The 24,433-nt window shown below is 39.3% G+C and overlaps 1 protein-coding gene across 2 annotated transcripts in view; it reads right to left on the minus strand.

Moving 5' to 3' along the window:
* The window catches only part of LRBA (LPS responsive beige-like anchor protein), a 347,246-nt gene extending 324,977 nt beyond the window's left edge, over positions 1-22,269 (minus strand). For both annotated transcript variants that reach the window (XM_072405905.1, XM_072405904.1), the window contains exon 1: positions 21,871-22,269. In XM_072405905.1, the coding sequence (XP_072262006.1) occupies positions 21,871-22,071 (201 nt within the window). In that variant the 5' untranslated portion in view covers positions 22,072-22,269. The remainder of the gene's footprint in view (positions 1-21,870) is intronic.
* Between the last annotated feature and the right edge of the window lie 2,164 nt (positions 22,270-24,433).

A 24,433-nucleotide genomic window follows, 5' to 3' on the forward strand; every position in this document is an offset into this window, starting at 1 on the left:
TTCGAAGGACGGGTTAAATGAAGAGCAGATGGTTTTATAGAGCCTAAAGGAGTGCAGGAAAAGGTAAGTAAAACGTCTTTTTATTGTTTACATAGAGAAATGTTAGAGGATTTAACTTTTGAAGTGCAGAGGAAGCCCCACTACATTGATCATCTTGTATTTTCTGTGCAGTTCAAGTTAAATAAATTGCTAAAAACCTAAATGTGTGCAATACAGCAAGCAAAATGTACCATATTATAGTCTATAGAGAATAGTCTTGGTAAGTGTGACCTCTGGACTGACATCATTGAAACCAACATATAACCACACGATTTTACACACAGTAAAAATCACATAAACAGATGAAAGCAATAGTTACTAGTGAGCACTTTGCTTCATTTTAGCAGATTACAGAGACCTAGATGAGAAAACTGCAGGAGATGAAACAAAACAACCCATTCAGCTCCCAGCTGGCTCAGGGAATTGAATCAAGTGGTACATCAGCAGGTCTCAGCTGGGAAGACAGCATCAGATCTAACATTACCATATACAAGATAAAATACCAAGGAGAGAAAGAATACTCCTTGCGTGTGCCAAGCAGCCCAGAAGAGAATAGGATCTACATTTTTTAGCAATTAACCACAGACAACTACATGAACTGAAAGTGAATCTGTCAGGAACACATGTAGCAGTTCAAGATACAGTAACATTCCTGTGCAGTCTGTCATGATTAATGTAACAATATAATATTGTATCCACTCAGAAGTCAAGTCAATAACATGAAACCTTTCAGCTGCAGGGTCATGTAAAAGGGACAAACATTTTCTAGAAGGCATATTGTTCACCATGGTCTGTGACTCGGAAAGCATTGTACTTTTCTCACCACAGGATCACTTTAAGGTGAAGCTTTAACAGCAAATATTCCAGCAACCTGCAAGGACAGAACATCCTACAGCAGCGTTTTGGACTAGCCTGTGAGAGACATTAATCAAAACCACTGTTTAGGAACAAGCTACGGCACTAAAACAAGAACTCTTTACCCTTTGCTCTGCTCAGATAGCCAGTGAGAATCGTGGTGAATGTTGCCATTTATGCACAAGTTATACAATTTTCAGGTTGGCCCTTTTTATATGGTAAGGCATTTAAAAGATTGCCTCTATTCAGCATGATCTCAACCTTCAGTACTAAAGGGCAGTGATAGCCAAATTTATCACAGGCACCAAGCCAGGCTCTCTCTTTACGACTACACGTTAGTGCTAATCACCACTGGCTATATTGAGAATCACTGGTGACTGTTTCAAACAGCCTGATTGCACTTTAAAATATAGCACTGTAAGTGGCCACAATCCAAGTCTATGGGTGCTTTTAAAAGTTGCAATAGTGATCAAATACTGCAATTCCAGTGAATGGACTTTCTGATTGCCAGTTTAGGGTAATAAAGCTATGGTAATCAATTCCTAAACACCTTTGTAAAAAATTGACTATCCTTTAAATGTAGCAATATGAAAATGGTGATCAAAAAAAGAAAATGGAGGAAGAAAAAAAGTGCAGCTCTGATCACCACTTTGGAATAGGCAGGCTCCTTAATGTATATTAGAATGTTAACAGTAAAAAGCCAGTAGGTAAACAACAAAAAAGCGAATGACTAAAAAAGGTGTGACTTTACAGAGGTACAAGTTTAGCATCAAAAGGCCTTTAGAAGTTGAATAGACTAATGGCTATAGTTATGCCACTGTCACTGTTTTTCTAATAAACTAAAACTCATAGCTGAAATTCTGTTAGGGTAGTGTTTAGTATTTTACCATCACTTCTAGCAATACAACATCTATACATCTATTTAAAACTAGCAAATTTAGTTAAAATGAGTGCTTTAAAGTGCACCCTAACACACATAAGAACAGTGCAGATTGTATTTATTTTTTTCTGAAGCCCAGCACACCTGTTGTGTATGTACTTCATCTTGTACCTTACTACACTACTAGTGGTATGCAAGGTCCCTTATAACTGCCTGAAGAATAGCAACAAGTTAATTTGAAATTTAAATTTTTAGCTGTGTTCTTTACTCTGTTAATTGTCATGTCAAATATACATTCTTGGCAGTCAAAAGATTAAAACCTATTTGACGACTTTGAGGAAATAATGCTCACTATTTCATGGTGCAGCAAAGACAGCTTTTCAATGTCTTAGCCATCATACCTGTAAAGACGCTGCACTGCCACTTCTACTTCTAGTCCTTTGACACCAGAGTGAATCTACAACCTTTGCTCCCTATGTGAAATCATACCTGAAGGCAGAGCTATGGATCTGATTTATCAAGGAAAAGCGTCAGTCTGCTGCAATGAGAGTGCTACAACAGTTTTATACCAGGGATAGTTGTTTTTTTGTACCAACAGGGTGACTTTAAAAATTTAACATTAGATAAACATACGGTAAATAGGCTGGGGTACAGTCAGACGAAATAAGAAACATTAAACTACAACCCTTAAAAAAATTATTTAACTTTACCACAATCATAAAATAAAATTATGCAAAATAGCATTATAAGCATTTCTTAGATGCCAGTAGTCATAGAAACAGAACAAATTAAAAATAGAGTTTAATGATACCTTTATTCAGATACAACCAGATAAAAGCATCTGTGCCACACATATTCTGTACCACAGTCTCACTCATTCAAGCAGTTCCTTTATGTATTCTGTTTTGTTTTCAAGACTCAATCTAGACTCAAGGAATTTCCAACCTTCATTAAAATAGGATGTACTAAAAGTGAGATGCAGGCTTCATTCCTGTGCCTTCCAGAAAGAAGATTTGCTGGACATGCTGGTTGAATGGCTTTAAACTCTCTAAGTAACGAACATAGAGAAAATGACAATGAGTTCCAACATGACTGGCTGCAATACTTATTCTGCGTCAGTGTGTTGCTGGCCCATCTGATGATCAATAGTGATTGCATGCATACTGCACTGAAGACAGCTGGACCTTTCTTGTGGATTTCATTCTATTTACAGAAACTCAGAAAATTTTCCAAATATCAATGTATAATATACGCTGTATGCTATTATTAAACACTGCAATCTTTCAGAATACGCTACTTCATTTGTGGCAGACTCTTGCCAGAACATAACTCTATGCCATTAGGGCACAAAAGGAGCAACAAAAGCAGTTACAAGAATGTATCACTTTAGGCAGCCCTGTTTTTGCTATGGATGCCATTCTTTGTTGTGTGTTGTGCTGCAGTGTGTAGGCACAGTAGACCAACATGGCTTGTGCAATAAATTAAAGCATGTGTTACCACATAGAAACATGTGCTGTGATGCAACACCATAGCTCCCCACAGCTTTGAAAGAGCCCTCCAACCCCATCACACACCTTAAACAAAAAAAATTCTGCAGAGAACTTACCATGCAAATAAATGTGCAGGAGGCAGGAAGGCTTTGTTTATACACTCTTTAGCTTGAAAAATAGAGAGTGTACAGCAAGTTTATAAAAAACAACTTTCAAGTTTCAATCAGGTTTGTTAAAGCCCCAATAAATCCCCACAATCTAGGAAAGAAAGAATTTGAACAGAAGTAGAGACTTTGCTATAATAAAATCTCTAAGCACGCTTCAGAACTACTTGAAACTTGTAAAAAACCTGAAGCCAGGTAGTAGGGTGATACAAAAGCTTGTTGTGGACACAGCTCTTATATTACCTGGGGCCCATGTAAACAAGATTTTAAATTAACCTCCCTAATGTTCTGATTCCGTCCAAATTTCCATGCAAAAAGCGTTACATTTTTTTTGCATGGAAATTTATTTTACATTGTAGGCTATAATTCTTAGGCATAACTCACCGAAATATGTCAAATATTTAAAAAAAATTTAATACTTTAATAAACTTTAAATAAAAAAATCTTAAAAATAAAAAAATAGTTAAACATGTAATGTAATATATATTTATTTTATGAAAATAGTATATATATATAATATTATATGAAAATGGACTCAATACAGCTTTTGTGTATTAAATCCAATACAAAACTTTTTGAATTTTACGCCAATCGGCCCGCCCGCACAGACATCACCGGGCAACCCTGGAGATCGGAGGAGAAGGAGGTATCCCCAGGACCTGTAGAAACCAGCAGGAGGACAGGGGACGACAACAGGGCAAGGTGTTTTTTTTTTTTTTTTTTTTTTTTTTAAGATTAAAGCTACCCAGAGTGTGACTTGGGATTACTACTATTTGCAGGTAAAATCCACTAGGGGGGGTTAATCTGCTAGGGTTTTTGGGCTGCTCCATGAACCTTCAGGCTGTCTAGTTGTTTGCACTGTGTACCACCAGTTTTTTTTTTTTCTTTTGTTCTAGAGAAAGGGTCTCTTTAATACAAAAGGCCCTGATTTATTAAAGCTCTCCAAGACTGGAGAGGATACACTTTCAGTGAAGCTGGGCATTCCCGCAAACTTGGAATGGATTTCTTAAAAGTAATTTGCTAGCAAATGTTTTCAATCCTGGACCTGACAGGTTTGCTGCATCACCCAGCTTCACCGATGAAAGTGTATCCTCTCCAGCCTTGGTAGAGCTTTAATAAACCAGGGCCAAAGTGCATAAGGCTAGGTACACACATGCAATAATTATTGCTAGAAAACGAACGACTAACAATCAACGATTATTCATGAATATATTGAATGATCATATAGTGCATGATTCTGTACATGCTGTAACGATATGATCATTAATTACCAGTAATGTACACACACACTAGATACGATCGTTTGAACCATGTAGGAAGAGGCATGTACCGGAGAAAGTGTACTGCAGAACATCCACGATCAATGAACGACCGTACACACAATAGATTGCGAACGATCGTCGCCCAATTAGATTTGCTGGGACAGTCGTTTGTTTCCAGTGACATTGCTTGTTCATGGGAGTCATTGGCCTGTCGTTGTGCACTTTTTTTTTGTTAACTATTATCAAAGGTTCAGTGGTTATTCGTTCGTTTCCAACGATAATTATCGCACGTGTGTACGTAAGCCTAGGGCTCCACACAGAGAATCAAAACAATAGGATATGGATCTGTACAATCACCTAATAATTGTCACCTGATATGATTGATTGGGATAGTCTCAGAAAACAAGTTTATGAAGATTGACATAGTGAGGGGACAAGAAGAGATAGGCACCCCATCTGCAATAATTAAATATTTTTCATAAAAAAACAACAAAACAAAAAAAAACAATGTATACTTCCTAAAAAAAACCACAGTGCTGAAATGGCACAACAGAAGAGAATTGTAACAATTCAGTATTCAAAAATAAAGACTTCTGAACGAAAAATAATAACTTCCTTATTGTAACTGAACAGAAGTAATATTCTCCATCAAAAAGTCATCAGAAATCAAGTTCACAATCCATCTTTGTAAATCTACATCACCAGATGCTGTAGCTCACTTTGGGGATTCCTATAATCTTTTCTTACTTCATCAGATTCACTATACTGTTTTCACTGCTTTGTCCTACCAAGTATAGATTGGCGTGTAGACTGTCATTCCTCAGGTTGTGACAACAGGAAAATATTTTCTACTGTGAAATATTGAGGAACATGTTGTCCTTCTTTCAACTTTGCACTAGTGATCAGAAATAATCATGTATCGCCTTATAGTTGTTGCATGCTTGTTAGTTGGTATAGTTGTTGCAACTGCCATGATAGATTTGTATAGGAATGCTTTTCAAGCACCTCCTTAGTGTTTCAAGGATTGAAAATTTGTAAATGTTTGTGGGAAAGAAATAAGAACAAATATGTGTTTCTGCTCCTATTTCTGTGCAAGCCAACTGCAATATTACATAACCATGTTCTTCAGGTGTTCTATAAACATATAGAACGCTGCAATGGCCTGTCCTAAGTGCCATTAAAAAATGAGCACTATATGTGGTAAATATTCCTGGGCAGCATCTGCAACCTGGACTAAGATGTTGGCTTGGAGATGACAACAATTTAAATTTAAATTCTACTGCATGCACAGATTAATAGTTTACTGAAAAGTTCACTTTACTACACTATGTTTTTTTTTTGGTTTTTTTTTAATGCAATGTTTAACTAGACAATATTTTGAAAATTAGGTTTGCCTTAAAGAAAATATCTATACATGTGAGTGAGAGTGGCAAACAAATAAAGGTTCTGTCAGGTTTTCTGCCATCCAGGATTCCATCACTATTTGTCTAGTAAAATGTGGTCGATTTTTACAGGAAGTGAGGGGAAATCTCTTTAGTGGAGTCCTGGATAGTAATAAAACTCAACTGAAGTTTTAATCCTTCCCACTCTTTTTTGAAAAGTATAAAAACATTGTTGACTTGCACTTTAGGTTTCCATCTTCAGTCATTTCTTTGCTTTGCATATGGCACTACAGATGGTGCTACACTACTCCATGACATGAATTGCAAGATCATTATGGGATAACAAGAAATCAGTTGAAGAAAGCTGGGTCAAGGAAGATGATGTATTTTCTGAAATGCTAAATCATTACCATTTTGTGTGTCTAAACGCTCTCGAATAGATGTTTCATATTCTTTGGTTGAGAATGAAGTTAACCATTTGATGACAAACATTACAGTAAATAACTATAAAGAAGCACTGTATTCATAATTTGAAAAAAAACTTATTTCTTCATTTTCTAAGTCCATTTCCAACCTTTGTCAATAATGTAAACCTTTCATTTGCATTTTATGTAAATTATCTTAAAGTTACATTTCAGAAATAAATAAAACAAAATTGACACTGAAAGCAAAGGCTGCCACTGTCAACCAGTAAAAGATTGTCCTGTATTTTTCAGGGTATTCAGAACATCCTGTCGGATGACATATAATTCCCTGTATTATAGAAATAACATACTGGTGTTTTATGGGATACATGTGACCCTATAACGCCTCAGTGTTTTAAGAATAACAATGGGGTCCGGGGTGCTTTTCAGTAAAGTTACACTTTCTCTGAAACAAAACATTGTAAATCATCGTAAATTAAATTATTCACTATAGTTCACACTAAAGTGCTATTCCCTTTTTACATAATAAAGTAAGTGTAGTCCTGCTACAAGACAGTGCCTTAAGTATTACCTCCACTGTATTTTTAGCCAATGGTTTCATCAGAGCTCAACATGGCTGCTGTAACATATGCATAAATCAAATGATTTTCCTCATTATATATAAAAACATAAAAACACACTAATATATCAGCATTTTCTCCAGCATAATGTTCTCAATGTAGAGGGTATAACGGGCAGCATCTGACATCTCCAAAGGGCCACATATAAATGTTTATACAAATAAGTCCCCAAGCTTTTTTTGCCAAAATCCCTCAGAGAATTTTTTTCAACTTTGCTGATGTCTCGATTCCACACATTATACTATTTTAGCATTTAAAATCTACCATAAAATATAATACATCATTTTTTTCAGAACAGATAGGTCTTGCATTAATTATTTTAAATTATTTATATTTTGTCACAACATTTTATTTTTGGGAAGGCAGAGGTCTGGTTTTGGCCAGTGAAGACCAAATCCAGACCCCCCCCCCCTCCATGCACCTGGGAAGTACTAATGATATAAGTGATATAGCTTTAATCTATTTAATCCATTGGGAGATAGGGAGAGGCAGCACAGGACTACCTGAGTCACTGTACAAGAAAGAAGGGCTGTGATGTAACTGTAAACAAAACACAAAAATGCTCTGTGTACAGTGATCTTCTACAGCCACTCCTATAGCCACGTTTTGTAGAAGATGGAAAAGCTCAGAAGATGAACCCGGGCGGTTCATTTCTATCCAGATTTATATGTTTAACAAGGGTGCATGGTTTTTCATGAAAATTTATTTTAGAGTATAATAGTATAAATATAATAAAGTGTTAAAGACAAAATCATGTCAAAATAATAAATTTAAAAAATATATAAACCTTGACATGATTTTGTGTTTCAAACATTATTATATTCATACTATTAAACTGTAAAATACCTGTTCATGAAAGAAATTGTACTGCTTTTGGACCTATAAATCCAGTGTATTGCACGCAATACAGGTATTTCCTACTAGATTGTAAGCTCTTTGGGGCAGGGTCCTCTCCTCCTGTATCACTGTCTGTATTAGTCTGTCATTTGCAATCCCTATTTATTGTACAGCGCTGCGTAATATGTTGGCACTATATAAATCCCGTTTAATAATAATAATAATAATTTCATATTGAATGCAAAACAAAATAATTTTAAATTCATGCTGTGCCCCTAGTGGCGGCTGTAAGCGCCGATGTCACTGGAACACCCAGGGACAGTCAGCACACTCACCGGGGGACAGATCCAGGAAGAGGACACGGCCAGAGGATGGCAGACCACTGGAGGACATCAATGGGACCAGGTAAGTGTTTGTTTTTTTTTTACTTTTTTTTTTTAACTACCCCGAGTGTGACTCGAGATTACCGCTTTCAGCTTCTTTTTTTTTTACCGAGTCACACTTTGGGTTACCACTGGGGAGGTTAAGTGCTGAACACAAGTCATCCAATGGTTCAAGCACTAGAATCTCAGGGGACGCAACACAGAATGCAAGACCCAGCGCCATTCTAAAACACCAGAACAAAAAGACGTTTTCCAAGTGCCGTTAAAATCGACACCGGGAAACTGAAGAGTACGTCTCTTTGACAAATTTCACAATGTAAGCATCTAAAAACGTACATTGGCCTTTAGCTGGGACTCTCACTCACTTCAATATTTAGGGGTCAAATTAACTTATAATCTTTCCAACTTTTTTTCTAGCAATTATCTGCCTCTCATAGGACCTTCATAAGTGGGATCAGAAAGCCTTTTCTTGGATGGGACGCATTAATATAAATAAAATGAATGCTCTCCCCAGGCTCCTTTACATATTTCAAACCCTTCCCTTTAAGGTAACTAGCTCATTCTTTTAGACCCTCTCTGCTAGAATATTTAGCTTCACCTGGCATAATAAAGCCCCAAGAATTAGTAGATCGCAACATGTGAAGCCAAAATCTGCGGGCGGGTTAGGAGTACCTAATTTCTTCCACTATGACATGGCAGCCCATCTAGCCAGAGTAGTTGACTGGTGTCGTAACGGAGTGTCCAAAGAATAGATAATGTTAGAACAATGCTCATCCTCCCTTTCCTTTGTGCTCACTCCCGTGGCTACAGGTTTCCGCTGCCCCTAACCCTGTCACAACCCACGCTGGGACACACTTGGGAACTCTGCTCTGGATATCTCCACAAGCTAAGCCTCTCACCTTTTCTGTCTCCTCTCTTTCCCATTCCTGGAAACCCGGCCTTTCCACCAGGATTGGAGGACCTGACATTTTCTTGGATACATCCTTCACATATTTAGAGATTGTCCCATTATCCAACATTTCTGGTCCACGGTCAGGGAAATTGTCCAACAGATGACCGAATATCAGATTCCAAAGGGGCCTGCCTTTTTTCTCTTACAACATAACTCCATTTCAGAGAAAGTATACAAGAACTCAGTGTTAAGACACCTTGTTGTGGCAGCGAACTCTTGTATTGCGGCATACTGGAAGAAGACTGATCCACCACCCATTCAATTGTGGTTGCGAAGGGTCAATGAAATACATTACATGGAAGACCTGACCTTCTTTAAGGGAAATGAGCAGAACGTTTTTTAACATTTGGTATTACTGGTCTCAGTTTTTCACTTCGGCAGATTATGTTCGCTACCTGGGCCAGCCATGACATATTAAAAGTACAATTACATAGAGACTTAACGGGAAGAGTAAAATCGCAGACACATGATGACCTCCTTAGAACAGGTCCCGGTTTTCTTAACTCAGCCACCCCTTGCTTTTTCTCCCTCACATGATTCACCCTCAGGTACCTGGTTAGAACGTCTACCATAACACTCCTGGGGCATGGCAACCCCTTTGCCCCTACCCTTTTTTTCTCTCATTTAATGCTTCCTCTGCTCACTGGCCTTAATACACGGGAGGGACTTTGCTACACTTTGATACTCAACTACAACTACGCAACTTCCAAACAGAATTGCACAAGACTAATAGCTCTGGGAGTGTTATGCCCTTTTATTGTCAATTTTGTTGTTGAGTTATCGTTGTTAATCTTTTGTCAAATGACTATTGTGGGGAACCAATAACAAAGGTTGTTGTCCCAAAACAGTTATTTATGTTTGGTAACATTATTCTCTTCGTTTTACTTTGTTGCTCGTTGCCATATATTGTTCTTCATTGTATGTTGTCTTGATGTGTTGTCCGTTTTCCAGCACTGTTTGTTTAAATATATATCACCCACCCCCACCCTTCATTTTTCTGTAAATTCCCCAAAAAAAAAAAGGCACCAAGGACTCAATAGGTTTTGAGTTTAATGCTATGAACAGCTATCAGAGACTGCAGACATGCAACAAGATATGGTCAGAGACCATAGGAATTCAATTCTTTGTATAGGAATTGTTAGAAACTAAGAACACACATCACAAGAACGTACAAGCACACCTGAGAAATGATACATGAGGTGGCTAGACATTACCACTATTAGGGACGCTCAAAAGATCAATGCATATTTATTGTACAGTGCTGTGTAATATGTTGGCGCTATGTATATCCTGTTTAACAACAATAAAAGGTAAGACAAGGGCCCCATATATACAAGAAAAAAAACAGACTATTTGAAAAAAAAGCCACAAAACTATCATGTACTTTCAGCATGGCTACAGTAATCCAAGGTAAAACATCACTGTTTAAATGTAAATCCATAAGCATATTAGATATCACTAACCATTACACCAAAAGAGATTACTGTGCAACAAAGGAATATAGAATATGATTTATAGGATACAAGTTTTAATCTGCAGGAGTATATATTTCTTTATGCAGCTGCCTATCATGGATATCACAAACACATTAGCCCGAGAATAGAATTAGGAATCAGGAAAAGAGATAGCTGAAAGTGGGCTGACATGGACAGCAAATCAGTGGGAAAGAGCTTAGTGATGTTGATAAGACAGGAAATAAGCTGGGCTCAAGATACCTGCTGCAGCTTCTAATGCTTCAGGTCTGGAAGGTGGCATGTGCCAGGGAATGGGACTATATATACTCTTTCATAACAGGAGAAGATGGTCTACGAGTATGAAACAACTAATGTAAATCCCGAATTCAGCCTTGAAGAACAGTGAATGTTTTTTGAAACAAAGTGAAGTTTTATTTCCTGGATACAGTGGGGAGAAATATGAATCCTGTTTTTTCCTGCTATCTGGGTGACCATTAGAGAGATTTGTTCAGCAACAGACAGGAATATCCACAACAGTAAAAATGGTTTTATTTCAATAGAATAGAGAATGGCTAGGACTCCTGCCAGATTTCTATTTCTATGTCCTTGTTGTAGAGTTTCTCCCGAGTCTGGAGAAACAGTTATCATGACAGCAAAGAGTGGAAATCTCTCTACCGGAGCCCTGTACAATGCAAACAACTTGACAGGGGTTCTAACCCTTCTTCACTGTATGCAAGTAAATAAAAATGTTTGGGCTGGACAAACATCTGTGCATCCATTGACTTCCTTTGAAGACTGTGAATTTGTAATATACAATGATTAGCCAAACCTGCCTGAGGTCAGGTAGAGTTTGCCAAATACATGTTTATACAAATACATTTATCACATTTCCACAAAGTATGTAATATTTTTTCTTTCATGGAATACACAGCCCGGTCATGTCTAGCAATACTATAAAACCATGAAGAAGAAATGCTTGCCAACAAGGATCATACAGGCCATTGATTTTACATTTTTGTGTGCTTTAGTCATTGAGTGCATTGAGCTAACAAATGCCTTATTGACTGGTACAGGATGGTGGGATTGTGCAATGTGCACATTTAGTGAAGATATGCACCATGTGCACAAGTGCTGCAGCAGCTGCAGTGGGGGTAACCTGGTAAATAACAAGTCACATGTAAAGTCCCTTAGGAATTCAGAGCTTTATGAACAAAAATACAACCTATGGTCTTTTAGTGGTAACAAACTCCTAGGCGACTTAATCTCTGTAGAGTTTATACTAGGAAGTATTATCTTCCCTGCAGAGAAATACCTACATATGTGTAATAAAGAGATTTGAGAAACTAGCTATGCTTATACCACAGAGGTGTAAAACTGATAATTCTGTGCCTAGCTCTCTTATAATTACTCATTTCCTCCTCTATTTCATTTTTTGCTACTAATATTATGAACGTTACGCCTCATGCAATATTTATATTCACAATTAAAGAAGTGTTCTCTTTTAAAACCCATCTATAGATATAATCATTCTAGCTAGCCACCTTGCGCCCTGTCATTACAGCATAGGTTTGTAAATTCATTTTCATCCTGACTTAAGTACAGTACATCAGCGATTTTGTTTTTTTTTTTGTGCCAACACACACACACACACACACACAGTGGAAAGCCATGTCTGCAAGCTGATGGACACATCAATCATTGTTATTGGCCTACCTTACTGGCTGGCTAACAAATGGTCATCACGTCCCTCATATTGACTGGAAAGCTACAAGAAAGGGCTATATATTGTCCAGGGCTGCATGACACGGTGATGTACGAATAGCAGATAGTAAAAGAGGCCGGGAAGTTTTGAATTGAATTACAAAGAATTCTAAGCTCCAGGGGTCCAGAGAGGACCCTCAAGTGAGAAAAAATTGTGTGCAATTTGCAGTAATATATTTTTTTTTTTTTTTTTAAAAACAACTTGTACAACATCTTTGTTTGGATTTTTTGCATATTGTATTTACAACAAAATAGAGGGTAATTTGCTTCTGAATGTATCATGAATTAATAAAACAGGTCTCTGTGCAGGAGAAATAGCACAGCTTAATGAAACCAATGTAACCTTAAACCAAGCTGTGCAGACAGAAAGCACACACTTCTTGCAGGGTGATGTAAATGATCCTTTGTTTCCAGGAAGAGACATCAGGCCTAGATATTTGACCAAAAAGAAAAATAAGGGTCAACCTGATAGGTTTTTAGGACAACAAGTAGACATATACGGTCTCTATTCTTTCCAAATTACATTACTAATGTAATTAGAAACATGGCATCCCCTCACACCCTGCTGGCGGAAAACTAACTAAAGTAAACAAGAAAAAAAAAAAAAACAATGACTAATTACTTCCATGGAGATGGCCTAGGTGAGGTGATGTCACTGGGTTTTCTTGTGGGATTCAAGTAAATGTGAATATTATAAATCCCACAAGAACACAGTGGCTCAGTGGTTAGCACTCTGGCCTTTGCAGCGCCAGGTCCCAGGTTTAAATCTCGGCCAGGACACTATCTGCATGGAGTTTGCATAGGTTTCTTCCAGGTACTCCGGTTTCCTTCCACAATGCAGAAACATGCAGTTAAGTTTGGCTTCCCCTGAAAATTGATCTTAGAATGTACTAAATACACATGGTAGGGGCATTAGATTGTGAGCCCCTTTGAGGCACAGCTAGAGAAATGACTATGGACTTTGTACAGCGCTGCATAACATGTCAATGCTATATAAATATTGTGTGATAAAAATAATAACACATTCCTGTACAGTACTGTGGTATCCTCCCCCAAAAAATGGTATCCTGAGTTTTCCCAAGATCTTTTTATGAGGACAATCAATGACAAGTACAGTTAGGCTATTTACACATGTGCAGTAATTAACGTTGGAAAGGATCTTTCACGATCCTTTCCAACGACTGCACAATGCATGAACGAGTGTTGTACATACAGCACCGTTCTGCACTATAGAGAGGGGAGGGGGAGAAAGACGGAGCGGCACCCTGCCACGTTCTCTCCCCCTTCCCTTGCATTAGGATTGTTTGTCGTCCATGGATCCGCCAGGATGGTCGTTGGGCTGTATGTATGCATGAGTTTCCTGTTGCTAATGGGGAAGCCTCTCTCTCACGAGCTATGCTGCAAGAATAAAGCCTTCAATGTTACAAATTTTTTAGTGTTCTCCCCAGCCCTTTTGAGCTGGGCGCACCACCCGGCACAAGGTGTTTTTGGGTGGTTACTAAAGAGTTGGGTCACAATACAGGGGCTGCCACCGCCTACAATTCCTTCCCACCCAGCTCAAAGAAATTTCTGTGTTGAACACCGTTTTTGTCTGAATTTTTCTGAATCAAATGGGACTGTGTGTAGGTTATGTCCTGTATGCTTGTGGTGCTGAAATGTGTGATTATTTTTGTGTAATGCAAGTCCACTCAAAATTATTAGGTTGTCTTAAAGCAACAAACATTGATGCATGATAAAACAGATTTGTGGTAAAGCACAGTGTGTGCTTCCAAACTGAAGCTTAAGTTGACCCAAAAGTGCTTTTACAATTACAGATAATGCTTGAAGGGCTGATTCAAGCCCCTGGCTCTAATGTGTCTTGGTTACTTAAGCAGTAAGCTATGTTTCTGTCATTTGGTTTTTCTGCTCACCTAGGGCAAGAACTTGAGATATCACTTTAAAAAGATGGGTTAACAGATCAACTAGTAATAAATTAATGTATGATAAATGCAGCTAAATTGAGAGAGGAAAAAAAAGCTTAAAAGTTGATTTTCTAATTGTGACGCACAGTAAGGAACTCGAGGTAATGAATTCCTTCGAATGTGGGAAAAGTGAACAATACAAACTTAATGAGTTTTCTAATATTTCCATATTTTATCCAATCCTGGGGAAAAGATTTTAGGTATACACATGTCATGTCATATGAAAGGTGCGGGCTGCTCTACTCACTTTCCTATATCTAATTACACAACTAGAAAAACAAGTTGGACAACTATAATGGAAGACATATGTGTACATGCCAACATTGTTGAGCTCATCCTGTTCAGCAAAATAGTGTCTAAATAAGTATCAATGTACCAGACAACTGATTCTTTCAAATACAAAAGTAGATTAAAATAAGAAACAAACATTATTTAAAGAACAAGGGGCGAAATAGAACCAGAACTTAAACATACACATTTTTGAGTCTGATATCAATTACTTTTCAGTTTTACTGCACCTCCACATTTCCATTTTTTGAATTTTCTAAATAGACTCACTAGGCTTGATTTATAAAACAGGGGATTTTCCCTGGGGGAAAACAATTACTGCCATTGAAACACATGGATCTGGAAGATTCCTGTGAGGAATGTCAGATTCCCTGTTTTTTTTTTTTTTTTTTTTTTTTTTTTTTTAATAGAGCCTATTGTAATTAGCTTATAGGTCACTCTAAATTTTTCCAGTTTTCATACACACAGGGCCCAATTTATTAAAGCTCTACAAGGCTGGAGAGGATGCACTTTCATCAGTGAACCAGGATGATCCAGCAAACCTGGAATGAATCTGGTCTAGAATTCAAAACATTTGCTAGCAAATAGCAAAGGATTTGAAGAAATCCATTCCAGGTTTGCTGGGTCACCCAGCTACACTGATAAAAGTAGATGTTTCAAACTTGGAGAGCTATTCAAACTATTCTGTACTTGCACAATTAAATGCTCACTCTGTTCTAGTCTGGGAGATATTGGCTTTTTGGCAACTGGAGATTGTAAATCTAAAAAAATACACTTCGCTGGCACTGCTATAACCAAAAAAAAAAAAAAACAACCAAAGTTCAACACAAAGATTTAAAAGGAAAAAAAAAATGGATGAGTGAAAGAGCGTTTCATGGAAAATAGTGAATATAAAAGAATACAGGTGTCAATAACTCCTGAAAATTACAAGCTAGAAATCTGCCACTACTGAACACACAATGATAACAGGCGTGATGCCAGGCATAAATCACCTCATGTCAATGGTTGATTATACACCGTAAGACTTTTCATGCAAGTTGACAAACATTCTACAATAATGAATGACAATGGTTTGGTTTTACACACACATAAATAAAACAGACATTGTCAAACTATATGTTTAACATGATACCAACCTAACAGTATACGTGGATTTCAATGTGTAGGGTCACACAGGTGGATAATGGAGGCACTTGGTTTTACTGGTAATTTTGACATGTGAGAAAAATATTACCACACTTTTAGAAAAAATTAGATTTTCACTTGGCAATTATCTGCATTAAGTCATTATGATATCAGATGGGATAGCAAATCATCTCCCCTCCTATTTTGTGTGACTTCCCCCAACTCCTAGATTGTAAGCTCTTCGGGACAGGGTCCTCTCCTCCTGTGTCACGGTCTGTATTTATCATTTGCAACCCCTATTTAATGTACAGCTCTGCGCAATATGTTGAGCTATATAAATCCTGAATAATAATATTTAATAATCCTGACTATAAACAGCCCAAGCACATCTTTATACACATGCTATCCACTGGTCTTAACCAAATGAGTCCCACCTGGCCTTAATATCAGACACAATGGTTTTGGATTAACACTTTGTGATAACGTCGTTGATTTCCTGCAGCCTCTTTTCAGACATGTATTGCATGGTCATGTGTAAATTTCACCGAGAATTTGTGAAAGGATGGCAACCATGTGTTTTCTAAAAATAAGCGTGATTTGGACAAGGATTAGATACAATTTTCCTACCTATGAAGGTAATATTTTTCACATTTAACATATTGCGGGCGTTCCAAGGTACATATACCTTCCCTGATTTCAGGGGGTATTCCCCGTTTTTTCTCTTGCTGTGTATCTCTTTGCACAAAGCATCTGCCTGACCTTTCACTATACCAACACCCGACCTCTATTCTGTCAGCCTGCTGCCTGGGTCTCCATCCAAACAATGTATTATTTGTTTTTTGTTACTTCTGACTCCTGAAAAAGTGAACATGAAAAGCGTACAGTAACAAAGAGTATTTATGTTCCATATGACCACAAAAGATGTCTTGTATATTGTGAGATCCTTTGTATTTGTATTGTACACTGAATTAAATATTATATTTATACCATTTGATAGTTTTTAACAGTTTAAATGAGTACATTTTCTCTTAGAACCTTTCCTTCCCTGCAAAGAATTGTTGGTTTTGTCGACAATGTGTTAGTGGGCGACTATGTGTTTTTGTCAACAATAAGTTTTCGTCGACAATATGTTAGTGGGAGGTCGTACGGATCATAATTTTTTGGGAAACCGGCGTAACTCTGTTTTGACTAATACACCAGGGTCACAACGCCGGAGTACAACATCCTGGGCAGAAGAAACAGTGTCTGCAGAAGTACCTACATTACAGGATCACCAGGAGTTGGCACTTCCGATAGATGGCCAAATATGTTTCCCATTGAAGAGATTTCCCTTTACCTCTTATCTTGTAGATCCAATAGGAAAAAGAGAGGATATATTTCAAAGAAAATGGCAAAGTGTCTATTTAACTGTCACAGGAACAATTAAATACATGATTTTATTTCTTTTGCTCTTGCAAGAGAGGTAATTAAATTGTTACAATTAAAAATGTTGGACTGGTCTTTCCACTTTTAATAAACAGGTTTTAACATCTCGCCACCGTATCCATTTTTTCCCATCTCTTCACATATACATTTACAATGCAGACATTTTACCCTCTTGCACACACAGAGGGTAGTTACACCAAATTTGTAATACTTAGGCTAATTACAGCAGCTCTTGGCCACAATGCCCTCAAATGCTCCTATTCAACTGAATAGAAAGGTTAGGAAGCATTTTGTGAATGTGTTAATGTTGCTGCACAATTTTTGGATGCAAGGCTTCTGCCTGCATGTTTCTTCTTTCTCCGCTGGAAGAAAAAACGTACTACAAACATAAGAGCAACGCTAGCAAACGTCTGAAGCTTACTATAAAACCAGGAGTGGCAATCCACGCTGCTTTAGACTGAATTGTGTCCATTTCCTGGATGATAGCACTGTAGAAGCAGAGTTGTACAGATCTACAAAGGAAGCAGAATCATGAAAGCTCCTACTAACTACTGAGGTACAAAGTCCAAGACACACAATTCAGAATTGAATGGCATGGATTTGACAGCAGCCACAGCCATTTTCCACAGAGCTTAGCAGCAGATGAAGCGGTTACCACCAATTACTGTGGCTTTTGCTGTAGGATATTACACAAAAAGGATGTTGTAAAGTGCAATTTATAAGTAAAGCAAAAGCTTTTGATGGTTCTTCCTTATTTTAGGACACTATGTTCCCAATAATTACTCAGATTAGGATGAATTAATAAAAAGACCTTGTGTACCATACTTAGTGCAGTTTATACACAATAATGAACCATTTGTTCAATGACCTAGTCCTCAATCTTTACCGATTCATTTCTATCATGGGTAAAAATAAAAACATGACTGAATTTAAACAAAAAAAATGCCTTTGTAGCTTAAGGCCTCATCTACAGTAACATCATTCATTTTCCTGGAACACTTACCTAATGGCAAACAAGCACTTTTGTGTCTACCTTCTAATACACAACATTGTAACCAGGTATCACACACCTATTTATTCCTGTATTGATATACTGAAACCTGCTTGTTCTTTTCTACTGAGAAGCACTAGAGAAGTGTATGAGAAAAAATGTATGACAATATCACAAAAGACGTCAGATGTTTGAAAAGGAAATTGTTGAAAGTTTTTAATTAAGTAGTGTTTTACTAATGAGAACTAAACGTTCCTTCAATGTAGACAATAATGAAAACTTCTCCTGTCCATGTGATAATAACTTACCATATAGAATGTAATTTTCCAGAAACTTCAGGCCAAGTTGTTGCATATAGGTTAGTTTTACAATTAAGGCAGATTCCCAAAGTGTAGGACATGTACAGGCAGAGGTATACCAGGTAAAGTGAAGCTGGCAGAGCTCTGTGCCAGGTACCACCGCTTGGGGGGCAGGGTGCTGTAGCCACAGAAAGCTGGGTGGCCAACTGACCAGACTAAGTGGCGGGTGCTTCAATACAGAGGAGGCCCTATTGTGTGCAGTCCTGACCGACAGACAGGCAATACTTCTGGGAAAAAGACAGAAGCATACGCCATGCTAAGCGTTGAGGCAAGGTAAACCATTGACACCAATGATTTGCGGGGGGGGGGGGTTCTGGTTGAGGTAACATGCTGAAGAAAGAGTCTTTTGGTAGAAACATGATGATGGACACCGTGAACATGCTCAAATCTTCCATATACTGCACTATAACAGTACACAAGGGGTGCTGTGATCCACCTTATAACACAGGTATTTTTAGGAACCTCATTCTAACAATCCTAGTTGCTTGGCTGTTTTGTGAACAACAAAGCCAGACATCCTCAGCTACATACTTATTCCAGGTCTGTAACTCAAAGGCGATTAGGGGGATCTCATAGTCATTCAATCACCAGTCATTCACATTCTTCATGGGAATACCTGATACTTGAGCAGTATGCAACATCACAGGTAAAGGATATGTGTGACCTGGTTGCAGGTATGATTTTTTTTGCTAGTTGTAATGTGTTTCACCTTGAAAGGGTGGAATAGTTTAAGGGGGTCTTATATCTTAATGCACTTCTGTTTAACTGCTAGAAATTAATAAAGTGTATGTAGTAACAAAACTCTTGTTTTACATTCCTTCTACTTTCCTCAGACAAGTAAATGACTCCTACAATAACAGAAGGATCAGCCTTCTGCCCTAACACTGGCCTACAGTAGCAATATCCTGTAAAATAATAAACTAATATCTACTAAAGCAGTTTTACATGATGTAAATGCTGCAAGCTTAACAAGGAGCCAAGAAATAGTACAGTCAATACCTGAAATGATATTTCTGTTCATGTAGGAACATGAACAGCAAAATATATGTATCAAGTCACTTCCCCAAGAGTATTGGAGGTGTTAACAATGAAGATCACCGGCCCACACATGATACATAAATGTGCACTTCCTGGACAGGGTGACATGGTAGAAAATACATCAATCAGGCCTACAGATGTCTGACACCACAACAGATTATAAAGGAGAGAAATATTTTTTTCTAGCAGCCATAGGGTAACCCAGTGTAGATAAATATTGCTATAAAACAGTCAAACCAAAGCATGAAATATTTGTTTTCTGGAGCTGATCTACCTATGAAGCACCTGCTGTGAAATGAATCCATACACCTGCCGTACTAGGAAAGCCTGAGGCAAATAACTCACTGCGAGATGAACACTTTGTAAGTCTTCCACCTGATGCCTCCCAAGTGTACATTATGGCCTATTTCTAGCTGTGTCACCATCAAATTGCAAAATGAAATATACCAGATCATTCATTTCATTGACACGGTCACACTGCCAGCCCCCACTTTTCTTCATCATATTATAAAATGCACATTATAAATAGAATTGTTTATGGATTCATTTTAGAGACCTGAAATATTTACAAAGTATTTAGAATGCAAAGTGAACACAGCTCATCTTCCTGGAAGTAAAAAAAAAGTTGCACCCTTTATGACACACCAACTAGATCTGACCGTGGGAGCACCTTACGGTGTTTTCTGGCCCAGCTTCTGCCATATGAAAACATGTGCCCGATATAGAAATTGTTACTTCATCTCTAGGAGCACCAGGACGGCATCCTACATATTACCAATCAACCTATTAAATTACCAAGAACAATGCATTCAATGAGAGCCTTAGAATACATTATACAGCAGTACCAAATGTGAAAGGAGCAATAAATTAGTAACGTGCTGCATGCTACGTCAAACCCACTCATGGGGTAAAAAGATAAAACAAATTATTTGAATGCCAGTTGCATCCTTTGACTGTGGTAAAACATTTACAAGGTCAGTGCAGGCACTTAAAGAAGAGAGAAACAGCGAGCACCCACCAGCCTAAACAAGGGGGCTTGCAGAAACCAAAAGGAAAGAGTAAAGGCCAACAAGACAGGGTGGCCAGCTGGCACCCACAGGACAAGGCATCTGCCATCAACAGGCTAGGGCTGCTACTGACAGGGCAGAGGGTGCACCCACACAACATAATGCCAAGCAGCTGGTAAATACATAGGAAAGCCACCAACATGCCAGGTCACTGGTGGGCACCCAATAGCTATAGGAGCCACTGTCAGGACAAAGAATGCACCCACAGGAAAGGGTGGCCACTGACAGGACCGAGGGTGCACCCATGAGATAGAATGGCAAGAAGTCATCCACTTCATAGGGTGGGTACTGACATGCCAAGTAACTGGTGGGCACTCAAGTCATGGAAGCCTCTGACAGAACAAAGCATGCACCCACAGGACAGAGTGGCCACCTGAGAGGACAGAGGGTACACCAACAGGATATAATAGTAAGCAGTCATCAATTAAATATATTGGCATGCCAGGGCACTGGTGGGCATTCATAGGTCTAGAAGGCCCCTGACAGGACAAAGAATGCACCCACAGGACAGGATGGTAAAAGGATAAGCACTGTCAGCACAGTGTAGCTTGTTGGCACCCACAGAACGGAACTGATACCACAGGAAAGGGTGGCCACTGACAGAGCAGAGAAGCTGGAAGGAACCCACAGGTCAGAGCAGAATCTGCCTGGAGAGAACAAGAACTGACAGAAGGGCGCACTGGCAGGGCAATGCTGGGCACTGGCAGGACTGAATAGCAAGCTGGCACTTATAGAACAGATGCCTACAGGTCAGGGCGCTGACAGAACAGAGAGTCTGGTGGGTACCCAGGGGTCAGAGCAGGCACCTACCAGACTGAGTTGGCAATGACAGACCAGAGAAAAGCAGATACCCAGGAATGGGGGGGGGGGGGGCACATCTAACAAGTCAGGGCAGTCACCAACCTAGTAGAGAGGCTGGCAGGTACCCCTAGGGCAGGGCATGTAACATGACAGAGCTCTGGTGGGCATTAGGGATAGGTGGTATTGGAAGTGATGTACACACAGGGCATGTAACATGACGGAGCTGTGGTGGGCATTAGGGGAAGGTAGTATTGGAAGTGATGTACACACAGTAAGGGAAGACTTCCCAGCTCTCTCATCACTTTACTCACCAGATTGAACACTGTATCCACCAGGTCTCTGGTGCTCACTTCCCCGACCTCCAGCAATCCACTTAGCACTGCGAACTTCATGCGGATACCTCGAATGGGCACCCCTGGGCCTAACGCCTTGGCTCCTCCAGGGTCGGGGCCCTCTGCTGGCGCTCTCCTCTCCTCACCTGTTGTCTGCACCTGTTTCTCCTGGCCGGACATGGCTCAGTGCAGGGCACACAGGGCCCGTCGTGCCTAGCTGAAAGTGAAGCGGGCTCACAACTGGTACCGCGCTCCTATGCGGGCAGCGCTAGGCAGACAACCCGACCGGCACCGCTCCTGTACACCGGGAACTCCTCCTGTCAGGTGCGACCTGATCAACCCCCACTCACTCACTGCAGCGTCCTAGGAAGTGGCAGCTCCTCTCCGCCTTCGCCGTCATACTATTGGTGGCTGTCACCGCTGGCCAGCTTACTATTGGATGCCAGTCGCAGGCTCATGCCAGAGCTGAGCTCCTATTGGATCGCCTTGTTACTGTTCTAGCAACGTGATTGGACGGGCTTGTGCGCCGCCGAGGCCCCTCCTGTCCGCAGGTAGAGGGAAGGCAGCACAGCAGAGGTGGAGGGAGCCGGTTGGGTTCACCTGGCGCCATGTGATCCGGGGCCACCAGGGACAAAACAGCCAGCCCTCTGCTTACATCTAATGAAGAGCCGCTGCATGGATTGCATGTGTCTGCCAGTATCCCACCATCATTTCATGCAGCTCATGGAGGAGATGGATCCCTAACCGGATGGTGTATAATATATGAAAGCTCTGTGTATTATAGAATGGTTGTATTATAAAACACTCATTTCTTTTATCAGATGCAGATCTCATCCAACCTCTTAGCAGTCACTTCTTGTGGTTGTTCAGGGTGTGCTGATGCTCACAAGCCTATACAGTAAGCATATGGAGGGGATTTCTTTTTCTAGCAATTCATTGCTGGGTGCTTGGCTGTCTTGCTGAGTCTTTTTTTATTTTAGCACTGGGAATTTTTCATGCATGGAACTGGAATCTTATGGAACAAAAATAGGATTTTACTGTTGGTGTGTCTTCTATACATATGATCCCTTAATAATATATATGTAAAAGTAAAGTCAGATCTGTAGACTTGGTGAGGATCAGCAGAACAGGCAGACAACAGCATGTTAGGAAGGGGTCAGCCATGAGATCCTACTCACTTCTCTCTGGATTGGTTTCCAATAGAACAGCTAATACCCTGCTAAAATAGAGATGTCAGAACCACTTACCTGCCACAGGGTGTGTTATTCTGTTCAGTTGGTCTTGTGATCAAGGTACAGCTGCCAGACAGCAGAGTACAGCCAGACCCTGGGGCATGACTCTACCAGCATTTTAATCATGGTGTCTTTGTCTGTTAAATGTGTATTGTTAGATCCACTGCACACAGATAATAAGTCACCTTGTCATTATTACGGTAAATATATTTTTATTATAGAGGATTTATATAGCGCCAACATATTACGCAGCGCTGTACATTAAATAGGGGGTTGCAGACAGACTATGACACAGAAGGAGGAGAGGACCCTGCCCCGAAGAGCTTACAATCTAGGAGAAAAACTTGCTCCAGATCCACCAACAGAAGAACTTTTTAAAGAGAAACTTTTACATGTATTTCACATGGTGTGGATTGAAGCCACTCTAGATGAAGATGGTAAGGTTACATTTTTTTTTTAAGATATAGGATTCGTATATTGATGTCCAATCCAATTCGCCGACACAGATACTACATTCTTTTCTTGTTATATTATGAGACTGATTGCTAATGATCCCCCAGTTGTCTTAGGGGTAATAGTAATAGAGCAATACCTGGCCCAGAATGATTTTGTTTTAGTTTTGTATTTTGCATTATTATAACTCATTTATTGTAAACATCTATTCTCTGTCAGATCTTTATATGATGTATTTTTGATCTCTTCTTGTATGTTTTGTTTATCTTTTTTATATCCTCCCAATAAAACATTAAAAAAAATCAAAATTTGCAAAAGGATTCTTTTTGTACAGCCATTTTTCCAGCAGAACCATAACACCTAATAAAGTTGAGGTGTGCACAGATCTGCACAGAATTCGGCAAAGGTAAAAGAGTGATCCGAGGAACAGGCAACAAGGCAGGTGAAAAGTCACTATTATTTCTGCTCTCTCCTCTATTCAGTACATATGCACGGCAGCAAAGCCTAATCACCTCCTAGAGCTGACCATGGTGAAACCAGCAATGACTTCCAAAGTTGCATAGTCCTAATTCCTCCTCTCCCACTCTCCTCCCTGTTGGTGTTCCCCAAGGGTCGGTCCTTGGACCAGTTCTCTTTTCTCTGCACATCCTCTCTGCGTAGTCTCATATCCTCCTTTGGCTTACAGTACCATCTGTATGCTGATGACACTTCTGGATAAGGTTTCATGCTCATCATGGATGTCTGACTGATTCCTGAAACTCAACCTGGCTAAAACAGAACCCATCAAACCCATCACCCCCCCCCCCCCCCCCCCCTCCCCTTCAAATTTCAAATCCCCCTGACATATTCCTAACTGT

Source organism: Pyxicephalus adspersus, chromosome 3, assembly GCF_032062135.1.
Source record: "Pyxicephalus adspersus chromosome 3, UCB_Pads_2.0, whole genome shotgun sequence".
Classification (NCBI taxonomy): Eukaryota; Metazoa; Chordata; class Amphibia; order Anura; family Pyxicephalidae; genus Pyxicephalus; species Pyxicephalus adspersus.